Genomic DNA, 19,190 nt, shown 5'->3' with positions numbered 1-19,190 from the left:
ATGGCGTGGACGAACAATTCCCAACAGGGAGCAGCACTTGGGGGGGAGGGTTAATGAGAGAGGTCAGCAGAGATTAGTTCAAGCAAATATAAATCAGTAATTTAAACTGCTAACATTTAGGTCACAACATACACAAGCATATGTTCAACTTAAAATATGTCACCTTTTTAATCAAGTCTCTCACATGCATGTTGTTATTAAAGGTCTTCAATTGCATGATTTCAATTTGGTATAGATATACACTGTTCCAAAAAATAGTAACGTCAAAGTATCTTACTGTATATTTTAGAGTTTTGTACTGTCTTTCTAGAATATCATTAAATTTACATAAGTAGACTGTGATTTTACATGTCAAAGGTAAAATAACATAACATCACTGTAAATATAGTAAAACACAATTTACTTGTTTTTTAAATATATTTTTTTGTACATATGCATATTTAGATTGTAGAAATACATTCAGAAATGTATCATAATTTCACAAATATTTGTCTGTTATGTGAGAGAATGATCTGTTAAATTCAAATTTAATACTATGGAAAAATATATAAAACGATCGAAAATGAATGAGAATAATCAATAATTAAAGGAGTATTTGAATTATAATTTTGCTGAAAATTTCATGTCATCTAGGTCTGATTCAATAATTCAGAGGTAACAAGTGAAAATATAATTAATAGGAATAAAAACTAAAAAAAACATATAAAACACTGCACGGCTGCGCTGTGCTAATTATATATTTTAAAAATAAATGTAGAGGTAGGAATTGCAATTAATATAAATCTCAAAGTATTCACAACATTCCTGAACAGAAATAGGCCTCTGCACCTGGGGTGAGGGTGTGGCCATGAAAACAATGTGACATGCCATTGGATGTTGGGACACATAATAACATGACGCTAAGCATCGGCCAATGAATGTGAACTAACAACCAGAATCCCATGTAAAATTAGCGCAACAAACTCTATTTTCATTACTGAAAATAACCGTATTTTTATGAGAAAGTTATTTTCTGTTATTTTACGGTAGTATTTTGGCGCCCCAGCTGCCGGAATATTACTGTTTTTTTAGGATTTGTTTGTTTTTCCTATTTATAGATAATTTCATTGTTTAATCACATTAACATGTTCCTAATTTAATGTTTAAAATCACTTGAAAAGGCAAGATCCCATGTAAAATTAGCGCAACAAACTGTATTGTCATTACTGGAAATAACCGTATTTTTATGAGGAAGTTATTTTCTGTTATTTTACGGTAGTATTTTGGCACCCCAGCTGCCGGAATATTACTGTTTTTTCAAGATGTTTTTTTTTAACAGTGTAGCTTAGTCCTATCCCTAACACTACCCCTGGTGGTTGTTAAGAAGTTAACACAGCAGGGCTCTGCAGTGAATCTGAATGCCCTACATGGGGATGCTTGAGGTGGATCAGATATATCAGAAGACTGGAAAGAGGTCCACTTCTGTCAGTCAAGAACAGGAAGCTGGGGCCGTCCCTCCTGGGTGGAGGGCCGAGGCCCCATTCTCATATAATTAATTAAGTCTGTGCTTTGGATGGCAAGACCTGAAGACGGGCAACTGCTGCCTTTTGTTATTATACATGTAATCCTCAACATGCCAAATGTACACATTCCTCAGCTGACTTTTCTCCAGTAATTAATTGGTGAGTCTATAATATCTTTTTGCACCTATATGAATGTGTGGAAACAGTGAGAATTATACAGTAAAGACTTATGTAAATGTGGTTTGTGTATTTCCAAGCAACAAAGAAATCTGCTGCTCACAGCAGGAGCCAAAACAACCAATCTGTTGTGCACCAGCTTCTGAGGAAACTCTGCTTACAAGGAGCTAGAGGCTGAAAGAGAGGCTGGCCCAGATAACTGGATAACATACTACACACGCAGACACACACGCAGACACACACGCAGACGCACACAGACAGACACACACACAGTGTCAAAGTTGTCCAATTTTCTCTTTGACTCCTTAACCTGCACATACACCCTGAAGCAATCTACTGTCACACAAACACTCACGCTCACATTCCCCCTCAATCTTTGATATAATTTTCTCACACATAAATTGTATGCATGCCTGCCTATCTCTCTCTCTCTCTCACTCTCTCTCTCTCTCTCTCCAGCATATTTCCAAACACACACACGCATGCACACGCGCCAGCGCAGATGGCCATGTTATGTGCTCTCGCTCAGCAGATGCACAAGAGCATTAATCATGAAACAAGACTCAAACAGAGGATTTAACTCTTACTACAGTTTTTAAAGACCTCTAATTTAGTTTTCTTTGACCGTCAGAGAAATCCTGCATCTCATATGGTTAGACTGGAACATCACACAGTGTAAGTAACTGGACAGCATTGTGTGTAATGAGTCATTGTCGTCAGATGTCAGGATTTGGTGAGGGAAAAGGCAGACACAAAGCCAAATAACGCTTTTGAATGCTTCTGTCACAGCTTGGCAACCTGTCCAGGGAGTCCACTGCCTTTCACTATCACCAAATCCAAGGGACAGCAATGAAGGTCTTAAGTAGGATCTAGGATCACTGGACTAAATGACTACAGACCTGTGGCTCTGACATCTGTGGTCATGAAGTCATTTGAGCGCCTGGTTCTCTCCTATCTCAAGACCCTCACGGCCCCCCTCCTGGACCCCCTGCAGTTTGCATACAGAGCCAACAGGTCTGTAGATGACGCCATCAACATGGCCCTACACTTCATCCTGCAGCATCTGGACTCCCCAGGAACCTACGCCAGGATCCTGTTTGTGGACTTCAGCTCTGCCTTCAACACCATCCTTCCAGACCATCTCCGAGGCAAGCTTTCCCAGATGAATGTGCCTGATCCCATCTGCCGGTGGATCACTGACTTCCTGACGGACAGGAAGCAGCATGTGAGGCTGGGAAAGAATGTCTCGGACTCCCGGACCATCAGCACCGGCTCCCCTCAGGGCTGTGTTCTTTCTCCTCTGCTCTTCTCCCTGGACACCAACTGCTGCACCTCCACCCAACAGTCTGTCAAGCTAATCAAGTTTGCAGATGACACCACCGTTATTGGACTCATCTCGGATGGGGATGAGTCTGCCTACAGGAGGGAGGTTGAACGTCTGGTGTCCTGGTGCAGCCACAACAACCTGGTGCTGAATGCCCAGAAGACAGTGGAGATTATTGTGGACTTCAGGAAGCACACAGCCCCACTCCCCCCCATCATCCTGACTGACACCCCCATCACCTCTGTGGACTCATTCCGCTTCCTGGGTACCACCATCACCCAGGACCTGAAGTGGGAGCCCACCATCACCTCCGTCATTAAGAAAGCCCAGCAGAGGATGTACTTCCTGAGGCAGCTGAAGAAATTCAACCTGCCAACACGGACGATGATGCAATTCTACACTGCAATCATCGAGTCCATCCTCACCTCCTCCATCACCGTGTGGTACGCTGGAGCCACTATCAGGGACAAACAGAGACTGCAGCGTGTTGTGCGCTCTGCTGAGAAGGTGATTGGCTGCAGACTCCCATCTCTGCAGGACCTGTACACCTCCAGGACACTGGGGCGTGCAGCTCGGATCTCAGCTGACCCTTCTCATCCTGGACACAGTCTGTTTGACCTGCTCCCCTCAGGCAGGAGGCTCCGGTCCATTCGCACCAGAACCTCTCGCCATAAGAACAGTTTCTTCCCCTCTGCTGTTGGACACATGAACAATAACCGTATGACTGTTCCCACCACTAACACATGACCCCCCTGTGTTCACTGCATCATTCCATGTTTGGCACTGATCATCACCTGCACTCATGTATATATCTATCTACTTAGCACTTTTAATTCTTATTCTTATTTTTATTTTCATGTCTATTTAAGCGTAATTTATGACAGTATGTTTGCACTGAAGCACCGCAGCAATTTCCTAATGTTGTAAACCTGCTCAACATTTGGCAATAAAACCCTTTCTGATTCTGATTCTGATTCTGAAGTAATAATTATGTGGCTCACACAGCTCACAAACACAAACTACTTTGTCTAAGCATGCATCGTGCTATCTACAGATGACAAAACTTTGTATTTAAGATCCTCTTTGTACAAGTCATCATATTAAACTATTCTTTAACAATGCAGCCTAACACCAGCCTTACTAAAGTTCTAAAAACTGTAAACCAACACAAAAACGTCAAACCCTGATTTAAAAAAAAAACATCCTCATCACAAAAACCAGTACTATCAACGATTTTCTTAATCAGATTACTCTGTACAAACGACCTCCCACAGAAACTAATGTGTGTGTGTGTGTGTGTGTGTGTGTGCTTCTCCTGTGCAGCTCGGGAAACCTAACCCTCAATCATACACAGTTTCCCATAAATGGCACTCAGTCATCAAAACTCTGAGAACTGTAATAAAGAACTGTAGCATTGTGCTTATCCTGGGGTGACATGCAGCAGCAATAATAACAAATCACATTAAACAGCTCAGTGGTCCTGCGTAGCTCTGGCAAGGTGAACGGTATTTCTCACCAGGTACCACTGCTGTTAAATTTATGCAATAAGATCCAGACATTTTTGGGACAATGACCCATTATGGCTTTTTATAAAAAACAGCTACAATTTTGAAATAGTTAATGGCATGTTTTTATTAAATCCCCTGCAAAAGCCAAAAGCCACATTTCTACTGTTTAATTTAAAAAGAAATCCAGTGAGTTGGTGCACAAAGGCAAAATTACTATAAAAAAAAACATGTACCTGTCCAACATTGATGGTTTTGGGTTAATTCTATTATTAATTGATTGATTATTTTTTAATTGATGTGATTAGCTCACTGGCGGACAGTAGCTTTATTGGCCAACACATGGAGAAGGGTAAAGTGTCCGAACCTCGAAACAAATTCAGAAAAAAAAGAGGGTTGTTTTCTACCTTGTTGGTCTGCTAAAACTGTGTTTACAAAAACATTTATATGGTTCCATACACCACTCAGAGGATGAATCCTATTAACCTTTCCTTTGTTGTTTTCTAGCACCTCCAGCAGTTTGGAAAAAAAGCGAATAAACAAATAGACGAACAAAAAAAACAATAAAAATATGAAAGAAGCAGAGGACACAATGTTACTCAGGCATGACTGCCTCTGACAGGGAGAGGCGTTTTTATTAGCAGCGGGTCTGTTTACACTCCCAAAATGTTAATCTGAATTATAAGAGACAGGCCGTGAGTATTTTGTTATAATTGTAATTTTTCCTACCACACACACATATGCATTCACAGTGGTGTGATCTCGACTGCAGCTGCACAGCCTGTCCTCCAGCTCCTGCACATGCATGCAAACAGGAGGTTCAATATTGGGATTTTCTTCTGCCTGAAAACCATGTTGTGAGACAGCCTGTCTTTCAAAGTGTTCTTCTAGCTTATTAAGTATTCTTAAGGTAATGTCTCCTGTCCTCTGTGTTTTCAGTTAGCCTCGATATAACAGACAGGAGACGTCCATTAACACTTAAAACAGGTGACGATATGTGGGATCTGTTTTAAACATGCAAACAAATCTTGCTGAAACAGAACTAAGCTATTATGGGTTTAATAATTAATTCATGAGGAGTTGACACATAAGCATGCACAGCATTTTGTCTCCCTAAAAAGAAGAAAGGTAGCAGGAAAAATAGAAGAGCAATATAGTGATATCAAGCAGAATTGTCATCTCGTTTAATTCTAATTTTCTCATTTAGAACCAGGAAAACACAGGAGAGGACACAAGAGTCTATCTGTCTGTGTAGACAGCAGTAATAACATTAAATGAGAAATGTTGTGAGTAATTATCTGATAGCAACACAGAATGCCCAAGAGCTTCACATGGTTCTGTTCAAGTATAGACTGAAATGTCACCTGATGCCAAAATTTAGTTTTTCCTTTACTCAACTGAAGATTTTTCCAACATACCTACAAGTGAAGATGCAGAAAAGGTTAAATGAAAAAATAATTGTTTTTTTTTATTATAAAACATAAAACATAAACTGCTCTTAGTTATTTACAGCTATATTATTTACAAAATAATGAATCCTGTTTATCTATGAATTATATTCCCTCACAGCATGACAACAACAACAAAAAGCCCCGAGCAGCAATTCAAAGAGATTCTTTCTGCCACACAATACTGTCTTGGGATGCACTGTCACAGGCTTTAACTTTTCAAGATTCCACTGTCACATCTCCCAGTGTTAAAGTGAATTGTATTTTTAAACCAGAGATTTTATCACATCCCCCCTAAACTGGCATATCACCTCTATGAGCTGATAGAGGTGATATGCCAGTTTAGACATATCACCTCTAAATGGATATGTATTTTTGAAAGTGTTTGCATGAATGATTGTCCAGTAGGTGGTCATGTCATCTGCCCATTTCCCTGTTTTTCGTCTGGTCTGATACTCTTTGTTTAGTGTTTAACCTTTTTTTTCTTATCTGAGCTACAGCATTCACTACCTTGGTTACTGTAGCCCAAGCTGTTTTTTTTTCTTTCTTTTAAGCCGCTGTCACTCACAAGAAAACGCTTTGGATAAGTGTGCTATTTCTTTTTTATTTTTTTCTTCTGCAGTCATGGAGCTTTTTGCTGTAACTACAATGCTTCTCTCCTACAACAAATACAACTATTGTTTTCTCAGTGGTCCACATAAAGGTGTTTGCTCATATGGAGAAATCCACACTGTAGGAGAGCAAGCTTGTGCCTGTCACCTTAAAATCATTCTGATTCACTTTTATGGTTAAAAACAGAATAAAACTGAAATTTAAAAAAAAAGGAAATTTGTATGTGGCCTTATTTTATGAGCAGAGTAAATCTAGTGTACGAACATATAACCAGTCTTGTGGAGTAACTGAATACATGCACTGGCGCTACGTATTTAAAATACAAAATATGAGTAACTGTATTCCGTTACAGTTACCATTTAATCTAATTTTGGTAATTTTGCTGGCAACCCAAACAAAACACACATTAAGAGGCTCTAATGTAAGTGTCCTGTTAATGTTGGTGTCGTCAGTTACACAACGGACCCGCCAGTGCAACAGAGACAGCAGTGCACGGGCAGGAATGCATTTCTTACTTGGAAATTCTGACACTGTTTTACATTAAAGAAGAAAGGGATGGGCGAAATCTGACCGTGAAATGCAAACTCTGTTTGCCAGCAGCCGAGCTGCTCTCAGTGTCAAAAGACTCCAACCTAAGGAAACATCTGGAAGTAAGTTCTTTTTTAAAAGCTAAGGTTAGCCTACCACAACTACCTTGTTGTAGTTGTGCTACCTACCTGGGTTATGTGTCACTTCAGCATCTTCGATGTACTATTGCTGTGTGATTTATTACTATTAATGAAGGCTGCATTACAACCTGCTAGTTACGAATAATCATGTGCAGTTCTGAAAGCAGACAGAAAGAAAACATATGACTGATACAGAAATAGTTTTCAATACGAGATCACTGCAAAAAGTGCAGCCTTACCTAATGGCCACCCTACTGTTACTCATTTTATATTAAGATTTATAAATCTAGTTGGTGTTGCTTTCAGAACTGCACATGAATTTTTGCAGCTAGCAGGTTGTTAATGCTTTCCATCAAGTCTATGAACTAACCTCAGCTAACACCAGCTAACAATGTTAGCTCGGTGACGAGTAGCCTTGAGTAATAGTAATAAATCACACAGCAATAGTACATTCATGCAGTTGCAAAAAGCATGACAATATATCAAGTAATCCAAAGTATTCGGAATACCTTACAAACTACATTTTGGACCATGTATTCTGTAACCTGTAGTGGAATACATTTTAAAAGTAACCTTCTCAACACTACATATAACACATAACATGTGACCTCAGTATAGGCCATCAACAGCTTTGAAAATATCTGAAGTCATCTGACAAATCCAGCATGAGCTTCCTGTGACACAGATCACTACTGTCACAGGACTGAAATCTAAGAAGACATTATTTGCAACAAATGAATGAAAAAGAACACTGCCGACTGCTAAAACCATCCCACACCAGAAATGTAGGAAAGCCAGAGCACATGGTTTCACAGTTCATCAAGCAGCTCTGAGAAAATCCTGCATGACTTTCCTATAATACAGCTGGCCTGGCTGCCACAAAAGAACAGAGAATTCTGATCTACTGTTAAAAAAGGAAGCAGAGAGCCTGCAATGAAACATCTGTGTGCTAAAGCCATCCCACAGGACAGGTCCTGTTAAGCCTAGTGTGGTAAGCAACATGGATTGTGGATTTGATGCATGGGTGGATTAAGGCCCCCTGGAACCTAACTGTACACACACTACTTTGTCTGAAACCATTTCGAACAACAACACCGGAGGGATCTAAAAGGTGCTAAGAGTTTTTGCAGCGCGCAGTCACAAGCTGTTAATGTCTTGATCCCCGATTCAAGCAGAAAGCTGAACATATTACATCGTTATAACACCCTGTTTTAGTGAGGGATCGCCAGCACTGGAATAAGAAGCTGTTGCTCATACCAAATGCTGTTCACAACCTAATGGATGCTGCTGTTTTTCAGAGAGTGGTGGAAAGTACATTCAAGGCACTTGCATTATGCTGAAAATGTCAGTTTTAGACTACTTCATACCTGCACATTTCAGATGGAAATATTGTCCTTAAACCTAATTTATTTGTTTGAAAGTTGGCATAACTTGTGGGCCTGCCTTAGTCCACAAGTGCTTGACATAAGTTAGAGCCACATTTGAGGGTGGCAGGTAAGTCACTAGCAAAAGCTCCTTATACCTCCTACAAACACCAATTGATAGGCCATTAATTGAATGCTAGTGACCCAGTTATATAAAATGCTGAACCTGCACAACTTAATGAGGACTCCTTTTTTATTCAAGTTCAGTTAGAATAAACAGTGACTGCAGATTGTACAGGAAAAAAGCAACACTGACATTTAGATTAGTTCCATGAGACTCACTCTGTCTATATACTTCTGTCTACAACGAGGTAAAAAAAAGTCCCAGGAAAATGAAACAACAAACAAACAATGAATGTCCTGCTTTGCTCCTTGTAGTTGGTGGTAACGCTTAAGAAGACAGAAAGCAATAAATCTGAATGAAAAGCGTACCACTGCCACTTTAAGTAAGCACTTTAAGAAGTAGTTACCTGACAGACAGGTAAGACAGAGTAGTATCGCTCGTCCACCCCCATGGCACTTCTGCTCATTATTATTTTCCCTTTCCCGTAGTTTATGATGTGTCCTTGTATCTCAGGGTTCCACTTCTTGTTTATTTCTGGGCAAGATAGGGCAATAAAAATGATTTTTCCTTTTTGATCAATAATTGTAGAGGATTTTTGCACGATTAGCTGTGTGCTTTGTCATAGTTTCAATCACTTGCCTGTGTTAAAAAGAAGAGAAAAAAGAAAACACACAATAAAAAGCTCTATTTTTGTCACAAATTAGATCACGAAGGGACTGATATGCGCATTTGCATGCATATTAACAAAAACTCCAACAAATTTATTTCAGATGAGCCCTGGCACAGTGATTCAGTAATCCTGATATTTCATTAGCCCAGACGACCTACATTCCCTGGTGCTTTGGATTAGCAGAGCCTGAGCTACTACTGTCAGTCATCTGATCTCATATCATATTTGTCTGAACACAGCGTGTCACAGTGACTGTGATTAGTGGTTGACACTGCTCCCTCTGGGAATAACATGGGGGCTCAACCCAGTGACACTTCTTAGCCCTCATCACAATGACCAAGTCTCATGGGGAATTATAAGGATAGGCCTTTTAAATAGAGCATTATGGGGTTAATGTTTCTTTAAGATTTCTCTGTGTCCTATAGTGAAATGTTAATCACTATAAATTGAAATAAACAGAAATGAAACAAAAGGACCCAAGAGACGTAACGCATGCTTAGTTCAGATTTAAACAGTGTACGAGCCTGTTCAGAATTTACACATAATAACTTTAAACACAGAGCAAATTCCAAAGGGAACAATTTGCACTAAGCTGACAGGGGCTTGAAAGCTTGATTTTAAAACTTGCAGGATTAAGTATCACTGCTGTCAATACACAAACCTCAGATAAGAGACTAGCGATAATGTAAGAGCTAAGTGGATGAGTGGCCTGGCTTTGCTATTTACCGATGAAGTGGGCACTTTCTGTTACACTTGTTGTATTAAGAGTGTAATCATCCCTCTATCTGTCTCCACTCGCCTACAGTCTTTGAAAGACTTAGGAGGGTGACACATACAGTAACAAACATAAAATACACTGTAATGCAGGTATAAGTGTAAATTTAAACATCCCAAAAAAGTGTTTTGCACAGAAAAATCAGAGACTAAAATTGTCATTGTGCAAATATGAAAATGTATTTAATAGGTAATAGATTACACAGTACCTATCAGAGCATAACCACTGTAATGCTCACTGATCCTAAAAAATATGATCAGGGTGTCATTATTGATCCCTGCAGGGAAACCTCTTCTCTGAATTTAACCCGTCCCAAGTATCAGCAGCAGCTATCAGACCGCTACACCAACTCCAGTATAAGTGCACAGAAAGATGCAAGTGCACACAGAGGTTTTCTGCCATGACCCAAGCATAATGAATCTGAAGTGATCAATGTTTATCAAATAAATTAGTCTAACATGCTTTTAAGCAAAATATCCAAGAGTAGACAAGCATAAGCATCTCACCTTCATATATATGCAGTTTACATCTATATGTGTCAAGATGTGTCATCACTCCATTTAATTATATTTAACATTAGTGTGCAACATTGCCATAACTAGTACATTAATTCATTTTTGTGCACAGACTGAATATAGATTCGATTTCATCAATGAAACATGATAATTCCAGTTTGTAAATTACAGTAAGGCTTAGTTTAAAACAAAATACGTAAAGCAAGATATGCTTTAGGGTGGAAGTTTAGCAGGAGCAGGTATTACAGACAAACAGCTTTGTAGTCAGATTCACCGCCTGCTAATCACGTTTTGCTTTAAAGCTTGAAAATGACAACAGACAAAAATCCATTAGCACCTTCAAAACTGGAGGTACACGCGTCAGTAACTGACGTCTCCATGGCGACATCCATCTATGCTTCTGTACGTCACACTTGTCCTGATCTTTAACCTCCTAGGACCTGGCGTCCACATATGTGGACATCACATTTTGGGTTATTTAGACCAAAATACTCAATTTTGCTCTACAAGGGCCTGATATCCACTTACGAGGACATTATACTGCTACTGTTCTATCGAAATTTTAAACGAATATCCTCATAAGTGGCTCTCATTTTTCTCAGAAACAAAAATTAGGTAAAAAAAAAATTTAGTAATTCTTTGTTTTTACATTCATCAGGTCCCAATCAGCCCAAATATCAAAGAGAAATTAAAAATGCATGCCGTGGAAGATTTCGGGTCTTAGGAGGTTAAACCACAGAATTTTAAATTAGTGTATGTTTAAGCCATATGTAATAAAATCTCCTGAGGTTCCTGAGGTATTTGGTACGCACAAGAATGTCAGCCCAATCTGAAATGCCTGGGTTCATGTTAAGCTCCATGATACAGTACAAAAATCTTGGCAGAATTTGGATTCCACATATCCATTCCTTTTTAACCTTTAGCCATGCTGGGGCACAATAACCAAAAATCATCCTTCAGAAAATAATACTTGTCAGAGGCTGCCGCTTGGGGCTAATGCTGTATCCTTATTCTTGATTTAAACCCTGGTTTCTGTGGTGGAAAAGAGTCTTCTTCTGGAAAGTGTCTGGGAACAACACAAATATGCTGACTTTGATATTTTCTGGAGGTTTCAAGGAACACCTACAAAAGCTTCTTTAAAAGGGAACATGATGGGTGAGCTAATAAAGAAACAAGCTAAATGGATATATGTTTAAAAATATTATATCAGCAGTGTTTAAGTACCAAGTCCAAGTAGTGCCACGGAGAAAGAAAAAAACATGTAATCAATGGGCAGGATTCAGCATCTTTGTTTTAATTAACCATCCCATTTGGCCTCGATCGTGCAGTTTCTACATACAGAAAAAGAAACAAAGCTTTTTATTTGAAGTAAATATTTTAATCAGTTTAAACCATAAACAAGTTACACCCGTTGGTAACCTCAGTAGTTTATAGAAATATTTCGTTTGTCCAATCATATGGACATACATAGAATACCATCATCATTATTATTATTATTATTATTATTATTATTATTATTATTATTGTTATTATTATTCAGCATTTCTCAAGTTTGAAAGTTCCAGAGGAAAATGATCATTATTCCTAAAGTAAACAAATGTGCGTCATACGCTCCGAAAGAAAGCTTGAAGGCAGTCAGTATTCAGACATTAAACTGTGGATATGAATCACCCACAGTCATCATCACATCAAACCTTAGAAAACATTAAATCCATTTTGAGCTAGCAAAGCATCTGGATTTTGGAAGGGAACAATGAAACGTAACAGCAAAGCACCATATTGTTCAAGATCAAAGCAGCCTTTGGCAGTGAAATTTTCATAAAGACATTATGTTATGAAATAATGACTTATGATTCAGAACAGACTATGTCCTGAATCAAAGGAAGATATGTTAAAAATGTACATTACGTTTGAAGTCGGACTCATTTTCAGGATGGATTATTGAAAATAAAGGAAATATGCAAGTCCCACAAGAACAATTATTTAATGAATGCTGGTAGTGAACTGCTTTCAAGGGAAAAGTGAAAACCAACGATGTAGATGTCAAATATTATTACATTACAGGTTAAAGCAAGAGAAATTTGTAAAATTCATAGTTCATCACCAATGATTTGTGCAATGTACTTTCTTTGCTTATTTAAGGATTTTCCCATAATTTACACCTGTTATGTTGGCTAATGTATCTTATTACCCTGTATTCATATATATGCAGCTAAAAAGTTGTGTTTTTGTTTTGTTTTTAAGAATAAGGAACAATGTTAATGTCAAATAGTTCTGAGAACAGGCCTATAAATATTACAATCCTTACATGTTTTAAATCTGGCTAATCTCACATTCAAGATCACTTTCTCGTGAACCTCGTGTAGCTCCAGTTATTAGATTTTCTAACAGAAGTTCCTTTATATCACAATTCAAAAGGTTTTCTCTGAATATTTAGCCCTCAGATCCCTCAGGATACTACAGTAGACCTCCATGTTGACAGTTTCCCCGAGGGATGAATTCACAGTGTGCAATCCAATGAATGTTGAAATAAAGGCATTGTTCCCCCAGTGCTGTTTCTGGGAGAACCTGCCAGAACCTTCTTTGCCTTTGGGCAAAGAAACTGAAAACTGCTCAGTCATAGCTGGAGACCAAGCTCTCAACACCAACCTTGACAGAAAATTCAGGTCAGTTTAAAAGTCAAGTTAATGCTTTCTGTCTATCCCAACATATCTGAGTAGATGACCTTGAACATGAGTTTTCCAAAGTTCATGGAACTTTTACAGCTGAAAACCGTCCACTTTTATCCAGTAATAACAGATTACCACAGGCTGGATCATGCTGAGCTGCCTCTTTCAGCTAACATGAACATTTTGGGAGCACAAAAGCTTCCTCATTTCTAATGTAATGACAAATTTGGCTGAAAAAGACTAAAACTAAAACCCCCAGTTTTTAACTATAATGGTTTTCTGAGTTACTATAGCAACCTGTCTATGGGCAAATTGGACTAATTTAAACGAGGAGTTAAATTGTTGTCTTGCTTCTCAATACCTTTTGATGACCTCACATTACTCTCTTTATTGCCCCTGAATAGCTACTTGTATGTCATTCACAGTGGCAACTGTAACAATGTTCTGCTATAAACATCTCATTTGTCAAGTCTTGGCCTCTTTTTACGAATCACAAGGAGGGAAGTTTAAGAAAAATTCACTATCTGGCCTTATGGGGGTTTGTTGTCCCAGCCTAAATTTCCTACACTGCAACTCAAATACAGTCCGTATCCCTTTCAACCCCAGTGGTCCCTGTAGCAGGAGTGAGCCTTTTCTGTTATTAAACTGCAACCAGCTGCTGTTATTTGAGGGTTTCAGAGTGTGGCACACTGAAGTGAAAAAGTAGTCTGGTATTACTCTGACTGAAATGAATGCAGCATTTATTGTGCTTTCATTTCTGATGTATTACATTTGGTGGAGTTACAGGTGAGAATTTTTCAGAACAGATTTAGAAGCATCACCACGGCTGGCTTGTATTTTCACTCTAATTTACAGCTTTAACTGGGAACAATTTTGCCCCGTAGTTGTGCAGTTTGTACTTACAGTTCTGTAACTGTTCATGATGACTGAATGGGAAATTTCAGATCAAATTTCTATAAAAAATAGCTTAGGGCTTATGTATTAACACATAAGCCCTTTCTCGGTTTCTGTCAGCTGCTTTCACAAAATATGTCCTTGTTCCGCCTTCAGACAGAACCTTAAATTTCTAAAATGCAGAAAGGTTCACACCCATCCACATCAATCCGACATGCAGGCAAATCGACCACCCCCCACCCCACCTCCAAGGCCAGCTGTGACCCCGGGACAAGGCCAGTCCAGCCCCTGAACCACCAGCTAACCCCCACCTGAGGCAGGGTGTTGGAAGTCTTGCCCACTCTAAATTTGTGACAAAGCTAAATTTGCACTCTTGTAGCCAGACCCCTTTTCCTCACACTGACATTATTATGGCCAATAACTAAAATACATTTCCAAACTGTCATAATGAATCCAGGATGAAAAGTACAACATCCCACAAGCTGTGTTTAACTGTGATTTTAGGTGCTTTAAAGAGGATTTTTCCTCCAAAGATTAACTGTGATTGCTGTGTAAAGGGCTAAAATTGTAATGCCTCCTGAGCCTTGGTGCAGCAAAATGCAGCTGGGAATTTTAAAGCCTTTGGATATAGATGAATCATTGTCTCTGACCAAAGTTTCTCTGCTTCTTGATTTAGAGGCAGTGTCCTGGTCTGTGTTCTTTCACCCTGATGAATTAAAGCCCAGCGACTGTCACAGAAGGACAGACCTGCTTGTGTCTCGACATTTGATGAGTTTTGTCTCAAAACATGAGCTAAAGCTCCTCAATCGCTACGTGAAAACCATTAAGGATCCTCGAGGAAGCATTTTCATTTGGTGACCCTTACCTTATGTCCTCCTGTATTGAGCCTGAGAGGGGTCAGGTACGGGTCAAAAATCATGTGACTGGTTTCGATGTCGATGGGAGACTGCCTTTTCCCAATGGCACACAGGTTCCAGGCTGAGTTCACCAGACCCCAGAAGGATGGAACTAGTGTTGGAACGAGAGGGAAAAAAGAAAGCAATTATTGTGTGAGCGCCTGTGCATGCCTGTGCACATGCAGGCACAAGATCAAACCATAAAAACAGAAAGAAAGGGAGCAGATGAGCTTCATTATGATGGGACAGAAGTGCTGGTGGAGTTTAGGGAGATTTAAATTTACATATGGCTTCATTAAAATCCAACTAAAAAAAGAACTTTCATTAAAGTCTCCAGGTTATTATCTGCAAGTACAAGTAAGGCGGAGAAATGGACTTCTTAAAAGTGACTCAAAAGTTCTCTCCGTCGTTTTTATTGCACATAATTTACAATACCAGAACTTGGCAGACCCACAGGCTAAGCTCAGCCTTGCAACAGAAATATACGTCCCCGGAATAAAGTAGTACATCTTACTTTTACACTTAAAATATTTTCATGATGGTTGTTGAATTTTCTGTTGATAACATAATGACAGCATTAATTAACATTGTAAATATAAGGATCCTGTAATTGAGTCTGTGTTTATTGTGTGAATGCTGAGTATTAAGCTCATTCTCATTCCCAGGGTGTCAGTTATTTGGGTAGATTTGGCGTGTATTCCGAGTGAGATGACTGGAAGGGGTGCTTCAATGTTTTCCTAAAAGTAACCAAGTCATTTTCAGCACCTAAACGTAACTCTTTTTTTTTAGTGTATTAACCTGGCAATATAGTCTTCTTTGCCTAAAGCTGCCCTAATACTTTAGTGCCAAACCTAGCCAAGACGTTTTTGTTGCCTGTACCTAATAAGTGAATCAAAGCCTAAAAGCTAGGTATTGTAAGTATATATGGTCCAAATGTTGATGACCCCTCATTCTTCCACGGTTTTTTTAGTACACTCTCCGAACACCTAGACTGCACAATTGTTCTGGGGGGAGACCTCAACCTGGGACTAAATGAAGAAATGGATAGGCTCAATACAGCAGGAACTCAGCGTAACTGGCAGTCCACAAATATAATCAAACAGTATATGAGCGACTTTGGTCTTTGCGATGCATGGCACTCCCTTCACCCCAACAGTAAGGAATATTCTTTCTTCTCACATGTCCATCACTCCTACTCTCGTCTGGATTATTTTCTGGTCAGCAGCTCACTGCTGAGTAACATTACAGACACTGAGATTCATCCTATAGCTGTCAGCGATCATGCTCCTGTATCTTTAACACTAATACAGATGAATAATACTACACCAAGAAAAAAATGGAGATTTAATACATCACTGCTCAAAGACGAAGAGTTTATCAAATACTTTAAAAAAGAATGGACTCTATATTTAGGCTTTAATGACATTCCTGGAACATCAGCATCTGTCCTCTGGGAAGCAGGGAAAGCCGTGATGAGAGGTAAAATAAACTCTTTCTCATCACATAAGAAGAAAGAAGAAAACAAAAAAATTCAGGAACTAGAGAAAAACATCAAATCCTTAGAAAAAGCCTATGTGTCACACCAAGATCAAGAAATATTAAACAAAATACGCAAGACAAAACTAGAATTAAATGAAATTATTAATAAAAAGACTAAATTCTTAGTACAAAGACTTCGCCTGCAAAATTATGAACACGGTAATAAATCCGGACAATTTCTTGCTAACCAGTTAAAAATCAATAAAGAAAAAACAACTATATGTGCTGTTAAAGATTTATCTGGGAATACAATATATGATCCTAAAAAAATTAATAAAATTTTTAGGGATTTCTATGAAACTTTATATACACCACAAATAAACCCATCTAAAAACGAAATTGATCAATTTCTCGACAACATAACTCTTCCAAAATTATTAGACACCCAAGCAATGGCACTGGATTCGCCACTGACGCCAGGTGAACTCCAGGAAGCTCTGATAAGTATGCCCAATAATAAGGCTCCAGGTCCAGATGGTTTTCCAACAGATTTTTACAAAGAATTCTGGACAATTCTGGCACCAGTTTTTCACAGGATATTGCAGGAAATCAAAGAAAATGGTAGACTACCACCAAATATGAACTCTGCAAATATCAGTCTCTTACAAAAACCAGGCAAAGACCCTGTATATCCCTCAAGCTATTGTCCAATATCCCTTATTAATGTAGACCTTAAAATAATCTGCAAAGCTCTCTCAAAGAGATTAGAGAAAATAACCCCCCTTTTAATTCATCCTGACCAAACTGGTTTTATAAAAGGTAGGCACTCATCAACAAATACACGTAGATTACTTAATTTAATAGACTACTCATGCAGTAAAAACACTGAAACCATAATATTTTCTTTAGATGCAGAAAAAGCATTTGACAGAGTTAACTGGAAATTTCTATTTACAACTTTACATAAATTTGGTTTTGGACCCTGTTTCATAAACTGGTTAAAAATATTATATAACTCCCCAACAGCTTGTGTCAGAACAAATGACCAAACATCCTCCAGCTTCTCTCTTCTGAGGGGCACCAGACAGGGATGCCCACTCTCCCCTTCACTGTTTGCAATTTTTATTGAGCCATTAGCAGCAGCAATTAGACAGGCTACAACAATTAAGGGCATAAAATGTAAGAATATAGAACATAAAATCAGCCTTTATGCAGATGATGTGTTACTTTTTCTCCAAAACTCACAAACCAATATCTCTGGGGTAATTGCATTGATAAATTCCTTCTCAAGTGTCTCACATTATTCAATTAACTGGTCGAAATCAACAGTTCTTCCGATTAATTGCTCCTTCCATAATTCTTCTCCTTCCCCACTGCAATGTGGAAATATAAAATATTTAGGTATTAATGTCTCTCCTAAACTTTCAGAATTAACTAAATTAAACCACATCCCACTTTTAAAGACAGTAGAAGGCGATCTGGCTAGATGGAAATCTTTACCCATATCACTCATGGGAAGGGTCGCCGCTATAAAAATGATGATCTTGCCAAAAATAAACTATTTATTTTCAATGATCCCAAATAAGCCATCACAAGATTGGTTCAGATCTCTAGACTCGTACATTTCTAAATTCCTTTGGAAAGATAAACCCCCACGTATCAGCTTAAAAACACTACAAAGGACCAAGGATAAAGGAGGATTAGATCTGCTTAACTTTAATCACTATTTTTTAGCCAACAGGCTTCAGTTCATCTCTAGATGGTTTAAACACACCCTCTTAGATGAACCTTGGATAGATGTAGAACAGGCACTATGTAATAACCTAGAAATTTCAGACCTACCATTTATCAGCTCAAACATCAAACGACATGAATGCTTTAAAAGCATCAATATTAGCTCTTCTCTGACAGCATGGTGGGAGTTTCTAAAAATGACAGAGTCTTCATTAATCCCATGCAAACGTACACCTATCTGGAACAACCCGGACATATTACAAAACAATAATATGATAAACTTTTCAGATTGGAGTTGCAAAGGAATTAAATACTTGGAACATATATTGGAAGGAACAGACTTTATTTCGTTTGACAGACTAGTTATACAATATGGGATCAACAAGAAACGATTTTTGGAATATCAACAAATTAAATCCATAGTAAAAAAGAAATTTAATCCCAGTGAAGCTGAATTACAAACACCACCAAGTGTGGTACAATTTCTTAGTCTAAAACCCCCCAAATTATTGTCTAAAATATACAGAACATTTTCTAAAATAGATGAATCAATATCCCTTCCTATTGCAAAATGGGAAGCAGATTTATCAATCAACTTAGACCCAAACCTTTGGTCTCAGATATGCTTAAAAACCTTTCAATGGATCAGAAATCCCAGTTTGCAATTAATACAATACAAAATATTACACAGAGTGCACTATACTGGTCATAGGATGTTCAAGATGGGCTATACGCCTTCCAACAACTGCTCACACTGCACAGGAAATACACCGGACAATTACATCCACGCTCTTTGGTTCTGTCCACCAGTTCAGAAATTTTGGCGTGAGATAT

The 19,190-nt window shown here is 38.5% G+C and overlaps 1 protein-coding gene across 1 annotated transcript in view; it reads right to left on the bottom strand.

Moving 5' to 3' along the window:
* LOC146389195 (carbonic anhydrase-related protein 10-like) overlaps positions 1 to 19,190 on the bottom strand; it is a 144,733-nt gene that overhangs the window by 51,153 nt on the left and 74,390 nt on the right. Inside the window, exon 3 of the mRNA XM_084926916.1 lies at positions 15,113 to 15,255. Within this exon, the coding sequence (XP_084783042.1) occupies positions 15,113 to 15,255 (143 nt within the window). The remainder of the gene's footprint in view (positions 1 to 15,112; positions 15,256 to 19,190) is intronic.

The sequence above is a fragment of the Perissodus microlepis genome, chromosome 4 (genome assembly GCF_051167445.1).
Source record: "Perissodus microlepis isolate ML-2025 ecotype Zambia chromosome 4, ASM5116744v1, whole genome shotgun sequence".
NCBI classification, from domain to species: Eukaryota; Metazoa; Chordata; class Actinopteri; order Cichliformes; family Cichlidae; genus Perissodus; species Perissodus microlepis.
This window is presented reverse-complemented; position numbering and strand designations above follow the sequence as displayed.